Here is a 26,827-nt window from a genome sequence, read left to right on the forward strand (position 1 = left end):
CTAGATCAGTGATTTAGGGCAGAAAAGAATCATCTAAGAAACTTTAGAAGGAAGATTCCTGAGTCCTTCCCACAGAGGTTCTGATTCAGGAAGTTTGGTGTGGCGCCTACAAATTTTTAGCAAGTACCCCTCTAATGCCTATAGACTGTGTGCTCCGCTTTGGAAAACTCTATCAGATGATTATCAAAATTTCTTCCAACTAAAAGTACTGGTGAGAGACCACAGACCAGTGGTGCTCAAAGTGTGGTCCGCCGTCCCGAGACTTTTTCAGGGGATTTGAAAGATCAAAACTATTCATAATAATACTGAAATATCATTTGTCTTTTTCACCGTGTTGATGTTTGCACTTATGGTGCAAAAGCAACTGCTGGGTAAAACTCCTAGTGTCTTAGCATGAATCAAGGGAGAGGCACCACATTTTACTAGTAGTCATTGTGTTCTTCATTGCCAAATACAGAAAAAAAAGAGCCAGTTTCATTTAAGAATGTCTTTGATAAGGAGGTAAAAATTATTCATTTTATGAAATCAACCCTTGGGAACGCATCTTTATAAATATTAACGTGTCACAAAATGAGAAGAACACATAAAGCACTTCTGCATACCGAAGTATGAGGTTGTCTTGAAGAAAAGCAATGTGTGTTTGACTTTCAAGCTGAACTAGTTGCTGTTTTTCATGGAACACCATTTTTCTTCGAACAATGACCGGCAGACAAACTTTCATTATTCAACATGAGTATTTGGCAGATGTTTTCTCAAAAACAAATAAACTTACCTTGTCATTTCAAGAAAAACAACCAAGAGTATTTGATGCCAGTGATAAAACTTGAGACTTAAAAAATATATGTAATTTTGGAAAATTTGCATCCATTACCAGCAGCTTATAGTTCCTAATACTTAAAGACTTTTCTGATGAGATCAGTGGTGATTTTAACAATTATTTTTTGATACTGTGTAATGAAATGTGTCAATATTTGGAAGACCTGAATAATTCAGTGAATCAATATTTTCTAAAAGACCAATGTATCATGCTATAAATTTATGTTATAAATTCCTATTATAAAATCTATTCAAAGTGCAAGACAAAACAACACATTTTAATACAACAGAATACAAAAATTCATGAATATGGTTTGAGATTGCACATTACAACTAAACTTTAAGAAACTACCATTTATCAAGTTATGATATAATATCACAGAAGAATATCCCCAATTATTTGCAAAGGCTATTTCCCTTTTCTAACTATGTAACTGAGGTCAAATTTTCCTCACATACTTCACCCAGAACAACTTATTGCAATAGTTTAAATGCTGATATGAGAATCTAGCTGTCTTCTATTAAGCCAAATGTTAATAGGCTTGCAAAAATGTAAAACAGTGCCATTCTTCTCACTAATCTTTTTTAAAGTTATTTTCGCAAAAACATAATAGGTTATTTTTAAACAAATTAATAAGACATTTCTCATATGATAAATATTGGTCGGTATAACCCATGTGAACAAAAGCTCTCTGGGGTCCTCAACAATTTTTAAGTGTGCAAAGGGGACCTGAGACCAAATAGTTTGAGAACCACTGCCCTAGACCAAAAGAGGTACCCAAACCTAGCAGTGCATGAATCATGATGTGAAAAAGTTTTAATATATATATGGATGCCAAAGTCTCAGTTAGGGGAGGGAGAGCCCAGTCACTGTATTTTAAAAAAAAAAACCTTTGCCAGATGATTCTTACACATGGCCACACATGGTTTAGAAACCATGGAAACTATCGTTTAATTATGATTGCCTTTGGAAAAAGCTGTTCATTGGTGCCCCCTAGTGGTTAATTTGCTTTGCTTCTAAAAACATCATCAGAATAAAGTGAAAACTAGGAACTCAGGAGACACAAAACTCTAATCCTCTACGGGACTCCAGAGATTATCTAGTCTAACTCCCACTTTACAGATGGAGACCAACAACAACCACACATCATTACACTACAGTGCGATAAATGCTATCCTGTGATTTGGTTAAGTACAGGGTGTGAAAAAAGCATACAGGAGAAGAAGGCATCTCTTCCAGACTTCTATTCCAACTATTCCAACTTACAAGATAGGTTTCCAGAGGCAACTGCTTCTAAGCTGAAACCTGGAGAATGGGCAGGAATTGAAGGATGAGAGTATTCTAAAGGGATGGCAAGTACCAAAGCTCACAGGTAAAACAGACTATGATTTGCTCAGTATTGAAGAGAACAGCAGTGACCAATTTTAAGAGCCTGCTAAGTACCAGGTGCTGTGCTAAGCTCATTACATTATCTTATTTAACGCTCACAACAACCCTATGAGATGTTACCCCCTCAACCAACCCTATAAGGAAATGGATAATCTTAACCATTTCACAGTTTATGATTTTTTCTTTCCTTTAAAAGTTTTTGAAAAGCAGTTAGCTCTGAGGACTGTTAATCCTTGGAAAAGCTTACCCATGTCTTAAAAGATTTATTCAGAATTGCTTTACGAAACATCTGAAAAAATGGAATGTTCTTATAAGGTCTTTGGGATAAGTCAGGGAGGAATAAAACTCTTTTAAATTTAATAAAACAGTAGATTATGCTTTAATTATAAATATATTAAAGTTAAATAAAAACTTTGTAACCCTGTCCTCCCCTTTCCCTAGTTTCTACCTTTAGAATATAACCTCAACCAGAGGCACTGCAGAAGGAACAGGAGCCCTGAAATCAGGCATCATCTGAACACTGGCTTCATCACACATTAACTGTGACCACTGATAAATTCTTTTACTTTGAGTCTCTGCAACTACAAAATGGAAACAATCTCTTCCTCACTGGATTGTTATAAAGAATAAATTAGAACACATTCTATGTGGGTCATTCAGCAGATGTAAGGCCCTTTCTTGTCTCCCCTGCCCTTACACGTCTATCAGTCCAAAGGAGTTTGCCTTACTTTCTTTGATGCTGCTTCTGCAGGGCTGCCTCTGATAACTGCCCCTGAAGGATCAGTCTTCTTTGCTTATCAATATCTCCTTCCATTCGAGCAAAAGCATGAGAGCCAATGAAAGAGAGATCAACACCCAAGCCTTCATCCTCTTCATGGTGGTCTGTAACAAAAATACTATCAATAGAGATCTCATGACGAAACTTGACAGAAAATGCTACAAATAGATTGTGAATGCTGCAATAGGGATGATTGTGAGGTAACTCCAAAGACTGGGGTTAGGGTTATTTTTTGAGAATGAAACTGAAATCAGATTCAGGCATTTGAAGAACTGAAATAATGAAAGAAACCACCGTCCACGTGTGACAGAAGTTCTAGGAATATATGAAATCAAATCAAGGTGACCTGGGTGTAACCTTAGGAAGGAAAGAGCAGAACGTAATCATGAGTGAAAAGATAGAAATAATGAAACTGTATGGGTGTTTAAAGATGGACTGTAGCACAGCAGTTAACAAGAAACAAAAGGAACAAATATTTGGGGTCGTTTATTCAGAATTGTGTAAGGAGGGAGCATTTGATTGACTGGCATATACTGTCAGGTAACCCCCAAAGGAAGATGGATGGACTAGGATCGTGGGTTATGGTCCACATTCACTAAGATATGTTTTGATTCTAATTTAACATCCTGGTTTTACACACTGGTCATGCCTACATAATCATTCTGGTCCATAAGAGTTATAGTTCTCACTACAAATTAAATTAGACTTTCTGATTTATTCATATCACCACTTCATGTTTGGCTACTAGAAGCCAGTTCCTTGGGAGTGGATCATCTCTTAGTGTGTTCCCCACTGCATTAAGAGATCTGATAAAATAAAAAAAAAAAAAATTGTTAAAGAAAGGAGAAAAAAAAAACCCTTGGACTATGGGGAGCTTCCTAAGGCAGAGCTACCACTTGAAGCCCATCCTGGTGGGCCATCTAGCTCGAACTTCCTCACGTCTACTTCACCGCTCCTCAAAATGTGACAGGCCAACAGCGTGGAAGAGCCTGCTTGTATTAAAAAATACTCATGGATGAAATCTTCTTTCAATCCCTCAAGTAAAACTGATTTTACAACTATTTTAAGAGATTTAACATTCTATTTGAAAATATTTATGAACACTAAGGCCTATATCTATGAGGTAACAATATTTTGTGAGATATAAATGCAAATCAAGCACTCTGAGAATGGTCAATAGAAGGGGACCTTTTGGCTAATGAGTCAGTCTCATTTCCTGCCCAGCACTGCCATCTCAAATTGGTTTTGCTATTCATTACTCCTTGTCCTATAAAATGCCTTTTCTGAATTTAGGAAAAATTACATTCTATAGTGGTGGTCACAATTATGAGGATTTCCAAATGACTCTGGGCATATTTCAAGGGTGTATAATATTGGAGGCTCCCTAAAGTACATGGGCATTCCTGCAGGAAAACTTCGTTCATAGACCTTTCCTAATGCTACACCATTTATAACTCCCTCCATGAGATTTAAGTCTGTGTACTGGTGATGAGTAGCCTTCTACAGGTTTTAACTTAATGCTCATTTAAAAGTGTTCACAGTAGGAATCTCATAGTAATTTCGGTGAAATTTTAAGCTGCTGACTTTTGAGATCAAGTTCCAGCACTGAAGCTTGTGGAGCCTATCTCCATAGAAGGGATTTATGACCTTAAACATGTGCCCATGAAGACCTGCATAAGCTGTCATACAGAACAGATTCAGAAGGGCTCCCATCCTACAGTGCTCTACCATTGCTTCATATCTACGTGGGTATGTAACCTAAAGAAACAAAATAAATGGTTAAAGTATTCTTGTCTTAGTATTTAATGTTAGCTATGGCTTTTAGAGGACATTGTTGAAATTTTAGATGATAATGCACCTTACCACTGTCTCAACAGTGCCTGCCTGAAACTATAAGCTTCAAGAGGGTGAGAATGTTGTTATACCCACTTCCGAATCTCTACTGCTTAACACAGACTTAAGGTAACATATATAGATAGGTTTTTTAATTTAAAGAATAAATCTTAACAAGAATAAGACTCTAAAAACATCTCAGTTGGTCTTGATCTTAGGGTCACGCTAATAGAGAACTTCCCAAAGGTCAAGCTGAAATTTCTACTTCTTTGGTGACTGGTGTTCTATCAGTCCCTTTGCTTCCTTAAGAGGGAAATTAAGAAAGATGGGACTCACCCTCCGGAGCACCAGGCTTTTCACTTATTCTAATCTGTCGTTCAGGTACCACAGGCTCCCCTTCTGCATTTCCAATATCTGCAGGTAGGTATGGCAATGATCGACTCTCCTCTTTTAATGATCTCGGGAAGTACAGAGGTAGCAGCTTTTGGTAAGTAGCCTGTGTCAGAAAAGCAAGCCATTCTGTGAAAAATAATGAAGTAATGAAGCAGGCATCAGCAGTGTTTAGTGCTTAGTGTTGTTCCATACACTAGGAAGACAGCCTCCATCGAGAATAAAGATCTTACCACTTCTGAGCTCAGACTAGATGCTGTCTGGGTCCCTCAACTAGTTCTGTGTTAAAGATCAGGATATTGTTAGCTAGTCAAGTTAAACATGATTCCCATCCCAGCAATTCCAGGTCACTGAACCTGGAATGTGTAAGTCCTACCACTCCTGTCTCCAGACTCTTCCTTCACCCTAATAACGATATTTATCTTTCAAGATTCAGCACAGATGCTAACTCCTTAAACCTCAGTGTGCCATCAGGGTCCATTTGACCCACGTTTAGTTTTTGTTTTTTTTTTTTAACAGTTCTAACTATTTATGGAAGATTGCTATTTCACGACTTTTATTCTTTCTTCAAGGTCTCCCAAAGAACAAAGATAAATTTTACTTTAAAAAAATTCATTTTATCTTATAATTTTCATATGGGTTGGCCCACTGGACTCATTTATAAATCCACAATACATTATACGCATCTTATTTTTCCTACATCTTGAAGCCTTTTGCTTTTCTCTCACCCTAGGAGTTATTTTATTGTTAGTCATCAATTATTCCCAACTAGACTAAAAAAGACTAAAATAGAATAAGAAATCAAAAGAATGATGGAATTGCCTAGGACAATAAAATCATTATCTATCAGTTTTCTTATTGTGTCACTCACAATTTTGCATCATCTTTCATGTACAGAAGTATATAAGGTTGGTATAGAAGAAGACTGGAGACATCATCTTTACAGTCTTTCTTCAAAAACTGAGATATAATTCACTTACCATAAAACTCACCCTTTTAGAGTACACAATTCCATAGTTTTTAGCATATTCACAAAGTTGTGGAATCATCACTACTACCTAATTCCAGTACATTTTCATCATCCCAAAAAGGAAATCTATACTCATTAGCTAGGTCATTCCCCATTTCTTCCTCCCCCAGCCCCTAGCAACCACTAATCTACTTTGTCTATATGGATTTGCCTTTTCTGGACATTTCATTAAAATGGAATACAGTATGTGGCCTTCTGTGTCTGACTTCTCTCACTTAGCACAATGTTTTCAAGGTTCCCCCATGTTGTAGCATGTATCCATACTTCATTTCTCTTCATGGATTAATAATACTCCATTGTATTATGAATACACCATATTTTATCAGTTCATCAGTTAATGACGTTTGGGTTGTTTGCACTTATTGACTATCATAAATAGTGCTTATACAAATATTTGTGTACAAGTTTCTGTGTGGACGTATGTTTTCACTTCTCTTCTACATAACCTAAGAGTGGAACCTCTGCTTTTTGAGGAACTGTTTTCCAAAGCAGTTGTATCATTTTATATTCTCACTAGCTAAGTATGAGAGTTCCAATTTCTCCGCATCCTCACCAACACTTATCATTGGCTCTCTTTGTGATTATAGCCACACTAGTGGGTGTGAAGTGGTATCTCATTGTGATTTTGATTTCCATTCCTAAAGGTTAATGTTGCGGAGCATCTTTTCCTGTGCTTTTTGGTTATTTTGTATATCTTTTCTGAGGAAATGCCTATTTAAAACGTTGCCTGTTTTTTAAAAAGACTTTATTTTTTTTAGAGCAGTTTAAGGTTTACAACAAAATTGAGAAGAAGCTATAGAGATTTCCCATATACTTCCTACCCCGACACATGCAGAGCCTCCCTCATTATCAACATTCCCCCACAGAGTGGTATGTTTCTTACAGTTGATGAGCCAACACTGACACATCATAGTCACTCACAGTTTACCTTAGGGTTCACTCCTGGTGGTGTTCATTCTATGGGTTTGAATAAATGTATAATGACATATATCCACCATTATAGCATCATACAGAGTATTTTCACTCCCCTAAAAATCCTCTGTGCTCTGGCTATTCAACCCTCCCTACCCTAATCCCTGATTTTTTAATGTCTTCATAGTTTTGTCTTTTCCACAATATAGCTGGATATATAGTTGGAATCATACAGTATGTAGCCTATTTAGATTAGCCTCTTTCACTTAGTAATATGCATTTAAGGTTCCTCCATATCTTTTAATGGTTTGATAGCTCATTTATTTCAGCATTTAATAATATTTCACTGTTGGGATGTACCACAGTTTATTTATCCAGTCACATACTGAAGGACATCTTGGTTCCTTCCAAGTTTTGCCAAATATGAATAAAGCTGCTATAAACATCTTTGTGTAGGTTTTTGTGTGGACATAAGTCCTCAATTCATTTGGGTAAATACCAACTTTTACCCATTTTTTAACTGAGTTGTCTTTCTATTGTTGAATTGTAAGAGTGGCCAATTTATCTATATTTATTTTGGCTGCTTCTGCTTTGGGGTCATATCTAAAAAACCATTGCCTAATCCAAGACCATGAAGATTTATACCTAAGTTTTCTTCTAACAGTTTTATAGTTTTAGCTCTTACACCTAGGTCCTAGATAGATTTTGAGCTAATTTTTGTGTATGGTATGAAGTAAGGGTCCAACTTCATTCTTTTGCATATGGATATTCAGTTGCTCCAACAACATTTGTTAATAAGACTGTTCTTTCTCCACTGAATTGTCCTGGCAACCTTGTCAAAACTTCTATTCCATTGATATATATTTATTCTTATGCCAGTACCACACAGTCTTGATTACTATAGCTTTGTAGTAAGTTTCGAAATAGGTCAAGTGTGAATCCTCCAACTTTGTTCTTTTTTTCCCCGAGACTGTTTTGACTATTCTGGGTCCCTTGCACATCCATGTGAAATTAAGGACCAACTTCAATTCCTACAAAAACATCAGTTGGGATTTTGATAGGGATTTTGTTGAATCGGTAGAACAATTTGGGAATACTGCCATCTTGACAACACTGAGTCTTCCAATCCATGAATGGGGATATCTTTCCACTTATTTATGTCTTTTAAAATTTCTTTCAAAGATATTTCATAGTTTTCAAAGTACAAGTCTTAATTTTCTTTTGTTGAGTTTTGTCTTAAATATGTGATTCTTTTTGAGGCTAGTATAAATGGAATTGTTTTCTTAATTTCATTTTCAAACTGTTCATTGCTAGTATATAGAAACACAATTTATTTTTGTATATTGTTCTTCTGTCCTGTAACCCTGCTGAACTCTATTAGTTCTAATGGTTTTGTGGACTTCCTGAGATTTTCTATATACAAGATCACGTCATCTGTGAATATAGTCACGCATTGCTTAACAACGGGGATACCTTCTGAGAAATGAGTCAGACAATTTTGTCATTCTGTGAACATCATAGAGTATACTTACACAAACCTAGATGGTATAGCTTAGACACACCTAGGCTATATGGTACCAATATTATGGGACCACCATCATATACGTGGGTCCATTGTCCATCGTTGACTGAAATGTCATTATGTGGTGCGTGACTGTAGAGACAATTTTACTTTCTTTCCAGTCTGGGTGCTTTTTCTTTCTTTTTCTTGCCTAAATGCCCTTCCTAGTACCTCCACAATACTGAATAGAACTGGTGAGAGTGGAAATCTTGTCTTGTTCCTGATCTTAGGTAGATAGCTTTCAGTATTTCACCATTAAGCATAATGTTGTCATGGGTTTCTCATACATGCCCTTTATCAGGGTAAGGAGGTTCCCTTCTAGTTCTAGTTTGTTGAGTGTTTTTATCATGAAAGGGTGTTGGATTTTGTCCAATGTTTCTTCTGCATTTACTGAGATGATCAAATACTTTTATCCTTTATTCTATTAATATGGTACATTACATTGATTGATTTTTATATGTTGAACCAACCTTATATTCCCGGAAAAAAATCCCACTTGGTGTTGGTATATAATTCTTTTATATGTTGCTGGATTCAGTTTGCTAATGTTTGTTAAGGATTTGTGCATCTGTATTCATAATGGATATTGGTCGGTAGTTTTCTTTTCTTGTGTGTAGTATGTTTTTAACTTTCATTGGACAGAGTTGGGAATTCAGAATTTTTCATTTTCAGCCCACAACAGCAAAGAGAAGACAACTGAACAAAGATGACATTTCAAAATTATTAAATGAATCAAAGATAAATGCAGAGACAGACAGTAGCACTTTAATGACGATGATCAGATTGGTCATATAAAGTGAAATCTCAGACACTGAGATGACAATATTCTAGATTAATTTTCTCAAATTCAAGAATCTATGAACTAACAATACATTTCTAAGGACAAAGTGGAAATATGGCATTCTTATTCATTTAGTCATTCAACAAGAAGGAGTTGATCATGCAGTATTTTGTGATAATAACCTGGACCATCCCATTTTCCTAAAAGGACATAAGACAGTATTCTTTCATCTTTGTGATGTTTGTGCAACAAAATTTACTTGATACAAAGAGGCTGGTTATGTTTAAATTCTTATTGAAATGCCAAATAAAATTGTTTTTCACTATCCCTTTGTTCTTTGATAAATTATCATAAATGACTCAAAAAAAAGTCCATTGGACAAAGACAATAAATGTTAACGACTGCTTTTTTCAGGTATAGTGAAAGTAAAGAATTTTTCTCTGTTCCCCTGGGTTTGGGTTAGGTTCCCCGATATATTGCCATAGCACCGTGATGCACATTCCTAGCACAGCATGTGCCACACTGCAGGATGGTCTTTATCTGGCTGTCTTGCTATTAGCCTACAAACTCCCTGAGAGCAGGAACCATATCTCATTTGGTATTCTGTTCTATGACATTGGCCAAATCTCTAGCCCAGACTTCACTCCTCAGCTTTAGACTGATATGCACAATGGCTTGCTGATCATCTGTCACCACACTCCACTATGATTCAACATGTTTAAAAGAAAATCTGTCTTCATCCCCGCTCCTCCCCTATCCAAAGACTTTTACACTTTCTACTTGCTCTCTCATTGGTGGCATCATTATCCAGTCATCCAAGCCAGAAACCTAGGAGTCATTCTTAACTTCCCTCTCTCTTTTCCCCTACATATTTATGACCATAAACTCCAGCTGAATTTGTTTACTAAATATTTTTTAAACTTTTTACACCGTGAGTGTTCTTGTTCAGGCCTGATCATTTCTCACTTAGAATACTGTGACCACCTCTTATCTCTTGCCACCAGTCTTTCTCCTTCCAAATCATCCTCCACACAGCTAAAATAGAAATGAGACCACATCATTTGTCTGCTTAAAACTCTTCTATGTTTCTCCAACGCACAACTGATGGAGTCTAAGTCCCAGAGCATGAGACACCAGGCCTTGAGTGAACTTGTTCCTCTTTTCACTTTTCCCTCTCCCAGCCTCACATGTTATGCAACAGCAACACTACACCCTGTATGTTATTTCTTACTTACATGCCTGTGCTTATGCTTACGTGACTATTGTCACTTGCCCCTCCCTTGATAAATCTTACTCATCTTTTACAATGATTTCAACTTTATATCACCTCCTATGAGACGGATTTCTGAACCCTATGCCAGGCTGGAGTTCTGTATTCCTATCCTTCCCATACCTCCCCTAATGTACTTATCACAATTATCATAATTTATCTGAACTGTCTCCACCAACAGACAACGAGTTCCTTGAGGACAATGACCACGACTTGTTCACTGGTGTATTCTCAGGACCTAGAGACCTAAACCTAATAAATGCTAGACACTCAATAAAAGGTCACTGAGAGAATGAATGGATAAACAAGAAGAGAGAGCAAACAAAGTAAATGTATCTTATTTTAGCCAATTCAAAAGTATTTATATATCATGTATGTAGCTATATATACTCTGCAAGGATATTTCACATGTATTAACTCATTAATCACAAAACTCCTGTGATATAAGTACTATTAGTATTCCTATTTTATCAAAGCATAGACAGGTTAAGTAACTTGCCCATGGACAGAAAACTGGGAAATAATACAAGCTGAACTGGACAGAGCACACTACAACTAAATAAAGCTTAATAAGATAAAAAAGAAAAGAATTTTCTAAAATGGCTCTAAAATCAAATTGAAACATACTAAACCTAACTACATACAACAAAACATAAACCTCACAACTTAATGTAGCCACCTGGCTGGGCTGTCACCTGTCTCCAGGTCAAAGAGACCCCAAAACTTTCCCAGCACAGCAGTGGTTATGCTGCCAGGCACCCAGTGCTTAGGTTATAACGCAATGCCTTGAGATGCCGTGAGAGCTAACACAGGGAGCAAAGCAGAACAACTCCATTTCATTAGATTTCACTAAATGACAACGGTTTAGCAGTGAAACAAAATGAACAAAATGCTCCTTCCTGACTTGTTTTTGGTCTCTAATATAGTCTTTTTCAACAAATGATGGTAAGCCCCACTGTCAAATATATACAGCTAATTAGTAATTGCCTGCTGGCAATACAGTAAATAGATAATGAGACAAAGGCAAACACAAGTAAAAATAAGATTTAAAAAATGGAACACAATTAGCGAAATACCTCTTCAAGTTCAGAGACAGCAAATACTACTTTTTCAATGGTCTCCCCATGAATCTCTAGGAATCTCCTTACAGTGCCTAAGGAAAAGAATAGAAAGATTATTCAATAAATAAGACATTACTTATGGGTAAAGAAAAATCAAACTCTTCAAAGTCTTATTTTTGTAATGGATCACTCCTCATTTCCTTCAGGTCTCTGCTCAATATCAGTGAAGCCTGCCCAGACTACCCTATGTGAAAACCCTTCCCTGACTTGCTTTCCTCTAGAGCAACAATTATAGCCATTTTGTGGAGTTTCTTGTTTCTTGTACATCCTCTCTGTCCCCCTGTCCCGTCGACTAGAATGAAAGCTCCATAACAACAAGAGCTTTCTTTTATTTCCTGCTTTATTGCTAATGTCTAGAGCACTGCCTGGCTAGAGAAGATGCTGATTCCGGACAATTCTCCCTTATCCAGCATATTCTTTTTATTCCCAGGGGCCTCTCTCTGACCAGAATGATCTAGTACAAGAATCTTTCCATTCATTTAGTTACAGTATTAGATGTCCTACTTAGCTCTTCATCCCTGTCAAAATCCCATCAAACCAAAGTTGAATTATTTTTTTCTTAATTTCTATATTATCCTGATTCTTCTCTATCAACTTCCTAATAGCCTTTCTCAGCCCTTAACTTACTAGACATCTCTCCAGCTTTAGTCCTAAAAGTCCAGGTTCCACCTTTCAAAAATGTTGTCCTCCAGGGACTGTCCTTCACATTTTTGGTTTTCTTGATATATATACAGTTTAGCTCACTAATTTGCTGGTTAGGTACTACGCCAAATGCTGATAGCTCCCAAATCTTTATATTCTGTTTTCTGATCAAAAGACCTGAATTCCCTACTGCCCACTGGGCACATCTGCCCACATAACCGAGACCTCAAACCCAACATGCCCAAATCTGACCCCACCAGGTCCAAACCTGACCTCCTCTTTCCCCTCAAAACCTGCTCCTCGACCTGTATTCCTTATCTCAGTTACATAACAACATCCAAATACTCATCCAAGCTAGAGTCCTGAATTTTTTGACACTTCCTTCACCTCTTCCTTCATCCTGCATTTTCAGTACGTTAGCATGTCCTTTAAATTCTATTGCTGCCATTTCTAACATCCATTCCTTCTCTCTTCCAGCTGCTCTCAGGCTCTCAATGCTTATAAAGACTTTGGCAACAAGCTCGACTGTTCTCTTGTTTCTCTTTCCCAAATCTACATATTCAGTGTTGCCTGAGTTATCCTCTTATGCTACTCTCTTCACTAAACACTTCTGATGGCTCTGCACTGTTTATAGGTTAAGATTCAAAGTCCCTAACATGGCTCACTCTGACCTCAACTAACCCCCCTCCCTTAGTCCTATTTCAGATTATTCCCCCCACATGCTTTAGCCAAATCAGCTTCTTTTCTGTACTCAGAACACGCCACTTACTTTACACTACCCTCCCTACCTCTGCCTGCATGGTTACCTTCGACTAGGATACCACTCACTATCACTTTCTCTTAGTGAACTCCTACTCATTTTCCAAGACCCAGTCAAAAGCTATCTCCTTTGTGTAGAACTCCACTCTTTCTTGTGCTCCTCCTGTAATCTTCTGAACAACCCTCTATTCATGAACTTTTCACAGCACTTTATAGGGAGACTATGAGCTTTTTGAAGGCCAAGTATATTTTACATTAATATCACCAGGACCTAGCACATCTTAGGAAGACGGCAAGAAATCACTCAAAAGTAACTAGTAACCTAATTAACATTTTATGGCTCCGGTTATCTAAATACTGCCTGCCTTGTTCACTACTATATCTTGAGAACCTAATAGAGTAGACCCATTTGTTAAAGGACTGAACAAATATTCATAATTATCCCTCTGTTAGGTAACAAATTTACTTTTCATTTCTCCCTCTATTCTGCTTTAATAATTTTTTAAAAATGAACTTTGTAAAAGAGATTTTCTTCTATTCTATTTACTTTGACACCAAGTTTTAATGTGCATACACAATAGTCAATTTCCTAGTTTGTAACTGTAGGATTTCCTTTGGAAGACAAAATACAACGCCAAATAGTATCCAGTTTGAATTCCCTCACCAGAGTTCATTAAGTAATTCTACAAAAAGGAGAAAAAAAAAGTCATGGCTATAAGGTTGTAATGCTTAACTGCCAGTTCAAATTGTTCCTTTCAAAGTTTGATCTGTGCACTATTCTCTGCAACCAACCAGGTTGTCATGTGTCTAACTTTTAGTGAAAACCTTTTAACTGGTGGGAATGACATCTGCGACATTAAAATTTCCAACCTGGAAACAACAAGAACAAACACCGTTGTCTTTTTTCTCACCACTGTATCCTCTTCTATACAGCACATGGCCTAGCACATAGTAGTCACTCAAAGTTTTGTCGAATGAATAAATAACCTGATAAATTTTTTCAATGCAGATGTTTCTTTACGCTTCTTCTGGAGAAGAACTGAACTACACATCAACTAAGAAAAAGAAGATAAATAGTCTTGATATATCTATCAAGAAGGTATTACTTAGGTTTCAAATGAAATAAAATTCAACAATAGCTTAATAAGTAAGAAAGATTTGTGTACTAAGGACTTACAGTTACATCATTAGATTTGTTCTTGGCTCATATATGCTACAAAAGTGTACAAGACATTTGTTTCTCAAATGCTCAGAAAGTACAGGAGCAAAGGGTCCAATTGTTTATGTGTATTTTCTTTAATGAGATGCTATAGTTTTGCTACTAGATTTAAGGTGTATTAGATAAGTCTTAAAAATATAAGTTAACTTGTCCACCTTAAGAGCTATATTTCCTTTTTGCTAATTAAATTCCCAGAAAAGCCTTCATCAAAGTCTCTTATATTCACTGTTGATCTTTATCTGCTATTACTGGAATTACTGCTCAAAGCTGACAACTCTTATAGTACTGTATCAAGTGATTTCTCTGGGGCCAGAGAGCTAGAGTTAAACAAGTAGAACTGGGGCCAAAAACCAGTCTTCTTGACTACCTTTTCAGAGCCTTTTTCTACAAAATGATGTGTCTCTCTACATTCTAATCCATATGATTACTTTAACAAGAAATGGAGACATAAAAGAAGGCTTAGCTCAAGCTATTTGATGACAGGGCGAGGGCTAAGTAGAATCAGAGGATGTTGAGACCCGCCAAAGCCTTGCCAGGAAGAATTATACAAAGGCAGGAACTTTGCTTTGCAAAGGCATCATTTAGAATACATGCATGCTACTTCTAACATGGCAGTGTCCCACTGAAGCAGTTCTAACTCAAGCATAACGAATTACCTAGTATAACAGACAGCTTACTAGAGTGGGAGTCAGCAGGCCTGGATATATGTTCTAAGTCTGCATAATCCTGAGAACATGACAAATGTCTGAGCCTTTTTATTCATAAAGTGAGTATCTACCTAAAACACAGGGTTGTTGAGAAAATAAAATGGAATTTCTTTATCCCCTTTTAAAATACATATTTCTTGAGCAAGTACCATATGTAAAGCATTCTTAACATATGGAAGCACTGGAAATACAAAGATGAAAAAATAAGTTCTCTGCTCCTCAATAAGCTCAGTCTAAATAATGTATAAAGTATAAACTGTAACTATAAAACATATAAATTTACAATAAAATCCTGAACAGTAAGAATCTTAGTTTTAAAAAATAGCTCATTATTAAAATAAGATGATTTAAGACTAAACAAGCCCTCACCCTAAATTCTAGACTATATAATAATTTATACATTCAAATTCAAAGATCTTAGTAATAAATACATAAAAATAAAAAACATCTTTGTAATTTTCTAGCAGATATCATTCAGCTCCTCATATTTAAATTCTAGAGATAGAAAGGGGTCTTAAAGATCATCTAGTACGGTTTCCCTCTTAAATGAGGAATGTTTTCTATAGTATCTGCAACCGATGGTCATTTAGTCATTACATAAACGTTCCCAGTGACAAAAAGTTCACTTAAAATACCTTTCTATTACAGATAGTCCTAACTCAAATGGGACCAAAATCTCTCCTTCCTTGTCACTTGGTCTTAGACCTGCCTTCCACAGTCAGAGGTCTTATCTACAACCATTACAAAAATCTGTAAACTGCCTGAAACGTAAACTCCATATGTATCACATTCCTTTGAGGAAAGGGTCCACAGCTTTCTTTCATCAGATGTTCACTGTAGTTTAGGACAACCAAAGAGGTTAAGAATCACTGCTCTAAAAATGCCACATACAGCAAGTCCACAATGAGACTCTCAGGTATTTGAAACACGCAGTATACATGCTAAAAGCATGCCCTTCTCCAGGAGTAATACCACTAATGTTTCAAAATGCCCTCTGGTTTCTCAATGTTTCATGAGACATGACACCCAGAACTATATACAAAACTCTAGATGTGGCCTGATCTGCATATAATACAGTGAGATCACAGACTCTCTCAAGCTGAACACCATATTTTTATATCACATATATGACATTGTGGCTCATAATGATAGAGTCCAGTCCTTTAAAAACTAAATGCATGGCTTTATATTCAAATAACATATGTACAAGCTGCTGTTTAAACTGCAAATTGCTATATGAATGTGATATTATACAATCTGTTTTGACTTCATTGTTGCAGCCTGTTAAGATTATTCTGAATTATGATTCAAATACCCAATGCCTTGGCCATCCTTCTTAGCCTGGTATCATTTTAAAATTTAATAAGCAAGTCTTTTAAGCCTTTATTCAAATCGACAAAAACATCAACCTAGGAAAGTAAATTGAGAGCTCTGCAACTTGCCAATACATATAAACTTCGCTCCGGGATGCCATGATCAGTTAATCAACAAATCTTCTTTGGCATAACTATTTAACTAGTGATACAAAAATTTTTAAGGCTCAATTTATGTACAACATTCCCAATCCTGCCTATGAGGTTCTATGTCCATTTATGTACAGCACCTCCAGTATTACTTACGAAGTGCTATGTGCGTTGCATCCTCTAAAGGATAACCTCGTTTTGCAGAATTGATGACACAGAATCCAATAGAAGACATTGATTGCTCTCTGCAACGAAACAGAAAACACAAAAATTATACTACAAATAGTCATAATATATACATAATACATATCCTGTTAAAATATGCAGCTTAACTTCATCCCTACCCCTTCAACAAATCTACTATAATAGTTCACCCAATTGCACTTTTTAATAATCACATTAAGATAAAATTTAATTGCACCATTTGGGGGAAAATAATCCAAGTAAAGACTGAGTAAAATGGGAACAGTTAAATTTTTAAGTCACCCAAATCTATTCCTTTTACTCCGCTAAGTTTGAGAAGATAATCAATTCTATTTGATTATTGATTTGAGAAGATAATCAATTCTCCCTGATTCTTCAGAGTCCTCCTAAACTATCTAAATCCCTCAAAATTTGACTTGCATAGCTAGGTTTCATTTTAAAACCGAGGTCTTTAACAATGTATGCACGCAATGTCCAGGAAATGAGTAAGTCATACTTTGCCAGTTGAAGTACGTTTCTGTAGCAGCTGTACAGGGAACTCTCAGCTGCTGTGCGATAGCGGCTCTTATATTTGGGTCCCACTGTGTGAATGATGAACCGAGCAGCTAGATTAAATCCTTTCGTCAATTTTGCTTCACCTGTCCGGCAACCTAGGAACAATGGAGCACACATAAGTCATGGAGGTATTAGAAAACAACAACAAAACAAAGCATAAAACAGAGAAAGTATTAAGAACTTTTGAGAAATTTCAGTTAAAAGTATGGACTGAACACAAGCAATTATCTCTGTTCTCAAAATGACAGTGAAGCAATACAATAGGTATAAAAATAGAGACAAAGAAAAGAGAAGAAAACATGAAACAGATAAACATCATCAAAATTTTGGAAGATAGAAAGTCAATGGACTAGAAGTAACTGATTTAGCAAAACAGAAAAACCTAAGTGCTTGCAGAAATGGAGAAACCACTACGAAGCAAGCTGGTCTGTACTGAAAGGCAGTGCTGGATTCAAGACAGACTGCTTTGATTCAATTCCCGAGGCCACCATGTTCCAGCTGTGACACTTTGGGCAGATGCTTGGTCTCTCCATGCCTTGATTTCCTATTTAAAGAGGATACTAGTAGTACTCACATCACAGGATTAAATGAGTTACTATATGCAAAGAGCATACATGCATTAGCTATTATTGTTGTTGTTGTTGCTGCTATTGCAGAACACTAAAAAGGCTCCGAAATTGGAGATCCTAAGTACTTTTAAAGGCTATGATGTGAAGTGGGACTAAAAAGAGAAGGCTGAGTTAAAAGTCTGCATAAAAACAGTCAAATCTCAAACAACCCCTCTCTCAGCCAACATAGCAAGGTGATCATGTCTTTACCACCACAGCAGTGGGAAGGTTTACTCTCTGGAGATGCTGAACTAGAGTTTCTGGACAGATCCCTAGGCATAGGTAAAAGGAGGGGATTTAGTTAAAGTGTTATATTTAACAATGATAGCTCTAGATCTCTGCTCCTAATTGGCTTCCAAAACACAGACACCCAGGCTTACACTCCTGGAGGATTCCTTTCCAGGAAACTAAGAGGCCCAAACCAAAAGACCTACAGATTCTGATAACTGAGGGAGGTTCCCCAACAAAACAAGAGGGCTGGCTCATCACCTTCTTCAAGACCCACCAAGCAACAACCTTTGCCCATCACACAGAGCTTCCCATGAGCTTCTCAGTTCCTCCTCTTAAACACAGCTGACACTCAAGGACCACCAGAAGTGAGGAAAGCATCTAACAAAAGAGGGGCAGAACAAATGCTCAGAAAATAGACAATGTAGGGAAGGAAACTTAAAAAACAAACTAAAACCTCCCAATACCACAATTACTGCTCTCGGAGAGATAACAGAAGATAGAGTACTTCTGAAACAAAACCAGAATGTTATAAAAAAGGATTATTCAGAGGACAGGAAAAAGCACGTATAAAAACTGTTATAGATAAGTGAAAAATATGACAGCAGAAATAAAAACTTCAATAGATAGGTTAAAGCTAAAGTTGAGGAAATCTTTCAGAAAATAAGAGCTAAGAAATATGAAAATTGGAGGATTAAACAAGGAGAAACAACATCCAATAGGATTTCTTTAAAGAGAAAACAGAAAATACAGAGGGAAGGAAATTATTAAAGAAATGAAACAAGAAATTTTCCAGAACTGAAAGACAGGAGTTTCTAGACTCAATGAGCCCACAGAAGACCCAAACCACAGCAAGGCACATCACTGTGAAATTAAGAGAACACCAGAAATAAAGATGAGATCAAAAACTTTCTAGGAAAGAAACCAGTAGCATAAAAAAGGATCAGGAATGAGAATAGCATTGGTTTTTCAAGAGCAATAATAAAAATAGAAGACACTGGAGCAATGCCTTCAAAAATCTGGAAAATGATTTCCAACCTAGAATTCTACTTCCAACCAAACTACCAATAAAGTGTGAAGGTAGAAGTAAGATCTCAGTAATTTTTTCTTTTGGTGAAAGACTGGCCCTGAGCTAACATCTGTTGTCAAGCTCCCTCTTTTTGCTTCAGGAAGATTGTTTCTGAACTAACATTCATGCCAATCTTCCTCTATTTTGTACATGGGACGCTGCCCCAGCATGGCTTGATGAGTGGTGTATAGGTTCGTGCCTAGAATCTGAACCTGTGAACTCCGGGCACTGAAGTTTAGAGTATGAACTTAACCACTACGGCACTGGGCTGGCCCCAAGATTTCAGTAATTTTGCTTCCTTCCACCCTTCTCAGAAATGTCCTGGTAGATTTATTCACAAAAATGAAGGAGTACATCAAAGAAGAGAAAGGCATGAAATCTAGGAAATGGGGCAATCCAATCCATTAAATTTTCTCGGGATGATAATTGTGCAGCAGGCATAGACAGCACCCTGGAGAGGAAGGAGAGGATGGAGAGTGGGGGAGCCAAGTTCCAGGAGGGACTTTATCAAGAAAAAAATGAAGCTGAAAGATAAACAGAAGTGTTTGACTTTAGTGAGAGGAGGTTTATAATTACATAGAAAAGTTTGGGATTGAATCAATGATAGGTACATAGAAAATTTAAATAATGAAATCAATTAATAACCTAGAGGAAAAATAGCTATACAGAAAGAATACTAATCTGTTTTCTAATCAGCTCTGGGCAATATTTATATAGTCACAATGTTAATACTGAATATTGTTTTAATAAAAATTTGACAGGCTATTTTGGGAAGGTGGTGAAGGGGAAGAAAATGTGTGAGTGTTGTACGTACATGTAAAAGAGAGGAGTGGATAAAAGAGAGTTTAATCTTTAATTGCCACAATAAGTCAACAGATAATGAAAAAATGAAAAAAATCAATATAGCAGTTTGAACATATTATCTGGAAATAGAAGATAAATAAGATAAGGGACTTAAAACGTTTGAAAGTATTTGCCCCTGGAGAAGAGGAATCGAGATAACAAAGAGAAAGGTAGAGGACTGTTGCTTTCCTTCATACTTTTTGACATAAAATTCTTTGACTTTCAAAGCTACATACGTTAATCAATGAAAAGCTCTAAGCACAAAATGATACTCAAAAAAGAGAAAGGCAGGAAAAACTCACTTGGCACCATTTGAGGCAGCTATTAAACCAATTCTTTATTTTGAAAAATGGTAATTACAAGAATCAAGAATTTATCCTGCCCCTCTAACAGAAACTATAATTCAGAGTAACCACGTAATGTCACTTAATGAGGAAAGGCTCTACTTTACAGAAGAATGCCAGCTAGTGAACGTGGATGGAATGATAGATTTTAGAAAAACATAACTTCATAATCTTAATGAAATTATTGATTCAGACAAGGACTAGAAATTGCTGCTAAAACCATTACGTGAATGTGTGATGGGGAACTGTACATTTACAGAACCTAAATAACACCATATTGATTACTTTCAGTCATAAAGGATAAAACATAACCGTACAAATGGAAGGATCAAACTGTCATCACTCCATTCCAGAGAGCCATCTCAGTACCAGTAACGGTCCACTAAGGGGTCAATCAGATTTTATACCATCTAATATGATACAACATTAAACACACAAAACATCACCTACAAATATTTTAGCCAAACTTGATTCCATTAGCTCTAACTTCCAGTTTACAGGAAATACAAGGGATAAAGGAACAAACTAAATAGCACCACAGGCGAATCAGATAAATCCAGAAGGTGGGACATCTTGGAAAACATCTTGGCTTAGTTCACTCAACAAGTCAGGGTCATAAAAAAGGGATTGTGTTAGATTAAAAAAAAAAAAAATTAAAGGATATAACAATTAGATGCAATGTGTGGTCCTGGATTGGATACCTGTTTGGATAACTAGCTGCAAATGCATTTTTGGGTCAACTGGAAATTTTATACATTGTTTGGGTATCAGATGAGGTAATTTCTGAAACCAAAAGGTGGAATTCATTTGCTGAAGAAACATTAACTTATTAATTTATTTTGAAGACAGAATATATATAATTATTTTATTTTGGTAACAAAATATTTAAGAATGTGTTCAGACACCCACATCCAGATACAGAAAGATCCAGAAGACTATGCACTAAAGTGTTAAGAGTGGTGATCTTCGTGTGGTGGAAATGTTTTCATTTGTTTTTAGCTTGTGGGCATATAATTTCCTACAATTTACATTTACTGCTTCTATAACTAGAAAACAATTACTGAAAAGAAATTATATAAATGCATTACTTTGATTAAAAAAAAAAGCAAGCAGGCAAGCAAACATGCATTTGGGCAGTCAGTTTGCAGAATCAGTCCTGAAGATCTTTCAGGACTGAGCTCAGGAATAGAATTTTAAGTATTCTGGATATTCTGGTTTGGGGAATTATACCTTTCCTTTAACGACTGTTACAAAAACTCAGAACTTAGGAGATTAGTCATGCTAAGTAATGCTATATTGCTTCCCAATCTTTCACTTTTTCTTTCTAGCCCAGATTTCTTCAACCCAAAGCTCAAATCCTGACATCAATGTAAACATTTAAGACACAGTCCTGAAAGTATTTTTAATTCCTGTAAAATAAACACAAGTTCACTAAATAAGTTCACTCCAGCCATAACTCTGTCTTCATGCCTTTATTCCCGGCTACATCTTCTGCTAAGGAGCATTGCTGCAATGATAATCTGAGTATTAAAGATTAGTTATGACTTTTCAACTTCACTTATTTCTCTCCAAATCCTAACATCCACAGTAAGAAACACAAAAGTTGTTTTAATGCTTATAGCAAAAAGAGAGCTATTCGTAAGAGAACACAGTAGGCAAAAAGGTACTGTGTGTACTCCCACCCTATCAAATGCACACAGTTAAATACTGAGTAACACAGAAAATGTAAGGAGCAAAACTGTACAGTGATCCTGATTGGAAGAAAAAATACTTTTCTCCTCACTTTACACATAGAGATATCTAAACTTATTACTTAAGATACTTAAGTACTTAATAATTAAGTACTTAATCATATATATTTTTGCCTAGAAACAAGTAGATAGGTGAATTATCAGATGCTATTCTGACTCTAATTTAAAGCTGAACATCATCTGTCAATCTAGCTGTCTCTTATCACACATTCTTTACCAAAACAACAACAAACCCTACATAGCTTTAGTTTCATAAAATTCCTAAATTCAAAGAGTGAATGTAAGGTCAACATATTTTTTTGGAAATTTGGGTACAATAAGCCAAACCTATCCATTCCATCTTTGGGAAGCTCTATTTCCTAGAAAAATTTCTCTAACTGAACTGAAATGATGTTTTATGTATCTTCTATCAAGGATGATGGCAGCACAAGCTGGCTAGAGGCAGTGGTGATACAAAGAGATTCAAGATCTATGAACTACCTGAAAACAACTTCATTTAGGAGTTCAGGAGCGTGCTGTTTAATTTCCACACGAATCTTCATAAATTTGATAAGGCTTGCTTTGTAGCCCAATGTATGATCTATCCTGGAGAATGTTCCCTGTATGCTTGAGAAGAATGCGTATTCTGGTGCTGCTGGATGGAATATTCAGCAGACGTCTGTTAGGTTCATTTGGTCTATGGTGTTTTGCAGGCCTGCTGTTTCCTTATTAATTTTCTGTCTGAATGATCTATCCAGTGTTGACAATGGGGTATTGAGGTCCCCAACTATTATCATATGCTATTTCTCCATTCTATTAATATTTGCCTTAAATATTTAGGCGCTCCAATGTTAGGTACATATATACTTACAATTGTTATATCCTCTTGATGAACTGACCCCTTTATCACCACAGTGACCCTCTCTGTCTCTCGTGACCAATTTTGACTGAAAGTCTATTTTATCTAAGTATAGCCACTCCTGCTTTCTTTTGGTTTCCATTTGCATGGAATATATTTTTCCATCCCTTCGCTTTCAGCCTATGTGTGTCATTAAAGCTAAAGTGAGTTTCTTTTTTTTCTTGAGGAAGATTAGCCCTGAGCTAACATCTGCCACCAATCCTCCTCTTTTTGCTGAGGAAGATGGGCTCTGAGCTAACACGAGCACCCATCTTCCTCTATTTTATGTGAGACGCCTGCCACAGCACGGCGTGACAGGCGGTGTGTAGGTTCGCATCCAGGATCCGAACTGGCAAACCCTGGGCCACTGAAGCAGAACGTGCGAACTTAACCGCTGTGCCACTGGGCTGGCCGCGTAAAGTGAGTCTCTTATAGCCAGCATATTGTGATCTTGTTTTTGTATCTTTCAGCCATTCCGTGTCTTCTGATTGGAGAATTTAGTCCTTTTACTTTAAAATAATTATTCATAGGTAAGGAATTACTATTTTCATTTTGTTAATTGTTTTCTGATTGTGGTTCTTTTTTAGTTTCTTTGTTCCTCTCTTGCTGTCTTCCTTAGTGATTTTTTTTTTACTGGTATGTTTTAATTCCTTTTCCTTTATCTTCTGTCTATCTATTATAGGTTTTTTCTTTGTGATTACCACGAGGCTTACATAAAATGTCTTATAGATACAACAGTCTATTTTAAACTGATAACAAGTTACCTTTGATTGTGATGCTGTATTTCTAATGATGCAGTCTGATACTGTTAGCATTTTCAGTAGAAAAGACACATTATCACTTCCAAGTCTAGTCACTTAAAACCCCAGAGAACTTCTATTCTTTTATTTATCAGCAACTTAAAGGATGCCTTCACTATTCTTGGTATTGGGCACATGAGGCCAAAAAGACATACAGTTCCCGTCCTCATGGAGTCCAAAATTTAATAGGAAAATAGTCATCACATAAACAATTTACAAAATTACAATTCTGATAAGGGCACAAAAGAGAAGCACTACAGGCTGAGAGCGTATACCATGGCGAGACTGATCAATTCTGAAGTAAAAGGAAACAGTGCTTTGAGGAAGAGATATAATACGCAAAGACTAGATAAAAGTTGAGAACTGAGAGAAAGAGCAATAGTACAAGCGAAATCAAAAAGAAGCTTGGATGACAAAGCAATGAGAGAAGATCAGTTTGGTTCAAGTACAGTGAGGAAGGGAAAAGAGGATGTGGGATGAACCTGGAGGCAAGTGAGTGAGATCTTGCAAGACCTTGGAGACTAGTTTAAGGAGTTTGGATTTTATTTTAAGTGTAATTGGAGGCCACTAAATAGTTTGAAGCAGGGGAGCAATAAGAAGGGATTTATAATTTAAAAAGCAAATGCTTACTGTATTTGGAAAACTGATTTAAGAAAAGAAGAATGGATGTAGGGAGACCAGTTGGGAGGCAGGCTATGGCTATAGTCCAGGCAGGGGATGATGGCAACATAGGCTAGTTTGAAGGCGATGGTGATACAGAGAGATTCAAGATATATTTAGGGCTTGATGACAGACTTTATGTGGGGGATAAGGAAGAAGGAAATGTTAGCCCTAAAGTTTTTTGCATGAAAAATAGAATGAATGATAGTGTCATTTTACTGAGATAGCAAATAGTTTCGTATATAAGAAGAGTTATCAAATTGGGCTTCCTCATCCTGAACTTGGGTAAATAATGTTTCAAACTTACTCCAAGACTTTTATCTTCATCCCTGTCAATTTTTTCATTTTTTGGCTTACACTTCTAGTCACTTCAGATATTTAAAAATCTTTAGTCTATCATCCAATATCTCCTGTTACTCCTCCCAGCTTTCTACCCTCCATACATTTGGTAAATCATACTTTGTAATCATTTACTAAGTTGTTATTAAAAATCTAAAATAGAGACAGGACTAAGTATTCAGCTCTTCAGTGCATCATTAACAATCTCTCTTCAGGTTGGCACTGATTCATGAAACAACACAACTGAGGCCTGTAGCCAGCACGAGCAATAACACTGAACGTGCAGGATGTGCCTAGTACTGAATGTCCACTATTTAATTTAGTCTTCATGATATTCGTTTTCCCATCCTCAAATACTCATTGAGCTCTTGTTATGTGTCAGGAACTGAGGTAGGGACTATTATCACCCTCCTCATTTTAGAGATAAGGAAACTCAGGCTCAGAGGTGAAGTAATTGGTCTTAAGTCACAGTTAGTAAAGGGCAGAGTTATAATATGAACCCCAGTTTGGAGACTCTCCAGCACGTCGTTAAATATTGAAGTTTTATTTGTACACTTGTATTAAATTTTCTTTTCTTTGTTTAATCCATTAGTCCAGCTCTAATGTGTAAGTGACAATACACACACACACACACAGGCCATTAGGACTTCTTCTTTGTTACTTTTATCAAAGAACTTAGCATTATCTCTAATACATTTTCTAATTTCTACATGTTCTTCATGGTATCATGTTTTTAGTTTAATTAAGGGCTTTTCCCCCTTTTTCCTCCTTCTGTCCCCACAGTGAAAGTTCAGCTTCCTGATCAGATAATGTAATTCTTCTCTCTCTATCCCTCTTTCATGGAGCCAGCATTATAAGTATTCCTATTCAAATTCTAATCTCTTTATTAGGTTAGAAACCAGCTGTTAATTTTAAATGGTAGAAGTCAAAGAAATCAAGATTTTATACAGGTGGAATTTGCTGTTACATTTTAAGAAACATTGCTGTATTTCATAAATACTTTTTATAAAATGGGATGACAGAATTTCACAACATTCCATTTGGGCACGAATAACAATAGCAAACGGTTGCCAGGTTGGTAATTGAAGAAAATGAATGCAGATAAGATAAACAAGATTCAGAACCAACAGGACTCTTCCTGTTCCCATTTCCAAAGAAATGTTCCTAGAAGAAGAATGTCCTGGTAAAAAAAAAACAGTAGCAAGTACAAAATTAACTGAGACTATATTTGCTCTTGCAATGCACTTTGGTTTTATCAGGAAATCAACTTCATCTCAGAAGTGAAGGTCCATGTCTAGGAGGTATATAAAAAATTCTCTGTCCCTAGCAAATCCTGATAAAAATTTTTTAGTTTAGACAAAGGACAGTTGTTTTACAAGGCTTATCAATGCAAGAAAATACAGAGCCAAGAAAACGCTACCAAAGCTCTAACCGACTACAATGATTGTCATTTTAAAACTTAGTAACGTGACAGAGGAGTTTTACTGAGCAGTCTCAGCGTTCTGCTTCTAACACATTGTGGGGTTTTCAAAAGCTGTACTTATTTCGTTTTAACAACAACAAAATGGCTACATCTACTTACTTTTCTCACTTAAATGCAAAACATGCTTCTTCAAACATCAAAAGAAATGTTTCCTAAGCAATGACATACCTAAGAAAATTCACTCACCTTTAAGTTTCTGGAGGTCCTCCTTCAAATCAGGTCCTGCAAGCATGAAGATACTTTCTGACACAGGATTCTTATCTGTAAGACTTTCATTGCTGGTATTTACAATGGCTGTACAGTTCAGTAATGCCACATCTCCTTTCCTGAGGAAGCCATTAGTAAATAAAGAGTAAGTGTAAAGAAGAGGAGGGTGATAAGAAAGCTAATTTCT

General features: G+C 36.4%; 1 protein-coding gene across 8 annotated transcripts in view; it reads right to left on the bottom strand.

Annotated features, from left to right (window-relative positions):
* GDAP2 (ganglioside induced differentiation associated protein 2) overlaps positions 1 to 26,827 on the bottom strand; it is a 70,292-nt gene that overhangs the window by 32,887 nt on the left and 10,578 nt on the right. For all 8 annotated transcript variants that reach the window (XM_014847709.3, XM_044749461.2, XM_014847689.3 and 5 more), the window contains 6 exons: positions 26,620 to 26,759; positions 17,373 to 17,526; positions 16,829 to 16,917; positions 11,838 to 11,914; positions 5,154 to 5,313; positions 2,935 to 3,088 (listed from right to left, as the gene is read on the bottom strand). In XM_014847709.3, the coding sequence (XP_014703195.1) occupies positions 2,935 to 3,088; positions 5,154 to 5,313; positions 11,838 to 11,914; positions 16,829 to 16,917; positions 17,373 to 17,526; positions 26,620 to 26,759 (774 nt within the window). The remainder of the gene's footprint in view (positions 1 to 2,934; positions 3,089 to 5,153; positions 5,314 to 11,837; positions 11,915 to 16,828; positions 16,918 to 17,372; positions 17,527 to 26,619; positions 26,760 to 26,827) is intronic.

This window comes from Equus asinus, chromosome 16 (assembly GCF_041296235.1).
Source record: "Equus asinus isolate D_3611 breed Donkey chromosome 16, EquAss-T2T_v2, whole genome shotgun sequence".
NCBI classification, from domain to species: domain Eukaryota; kingdom Metazoa; phylum Chordata; class Mammalia; order Perissodactyla; family Equidae; genus Equus; species Equus asinus.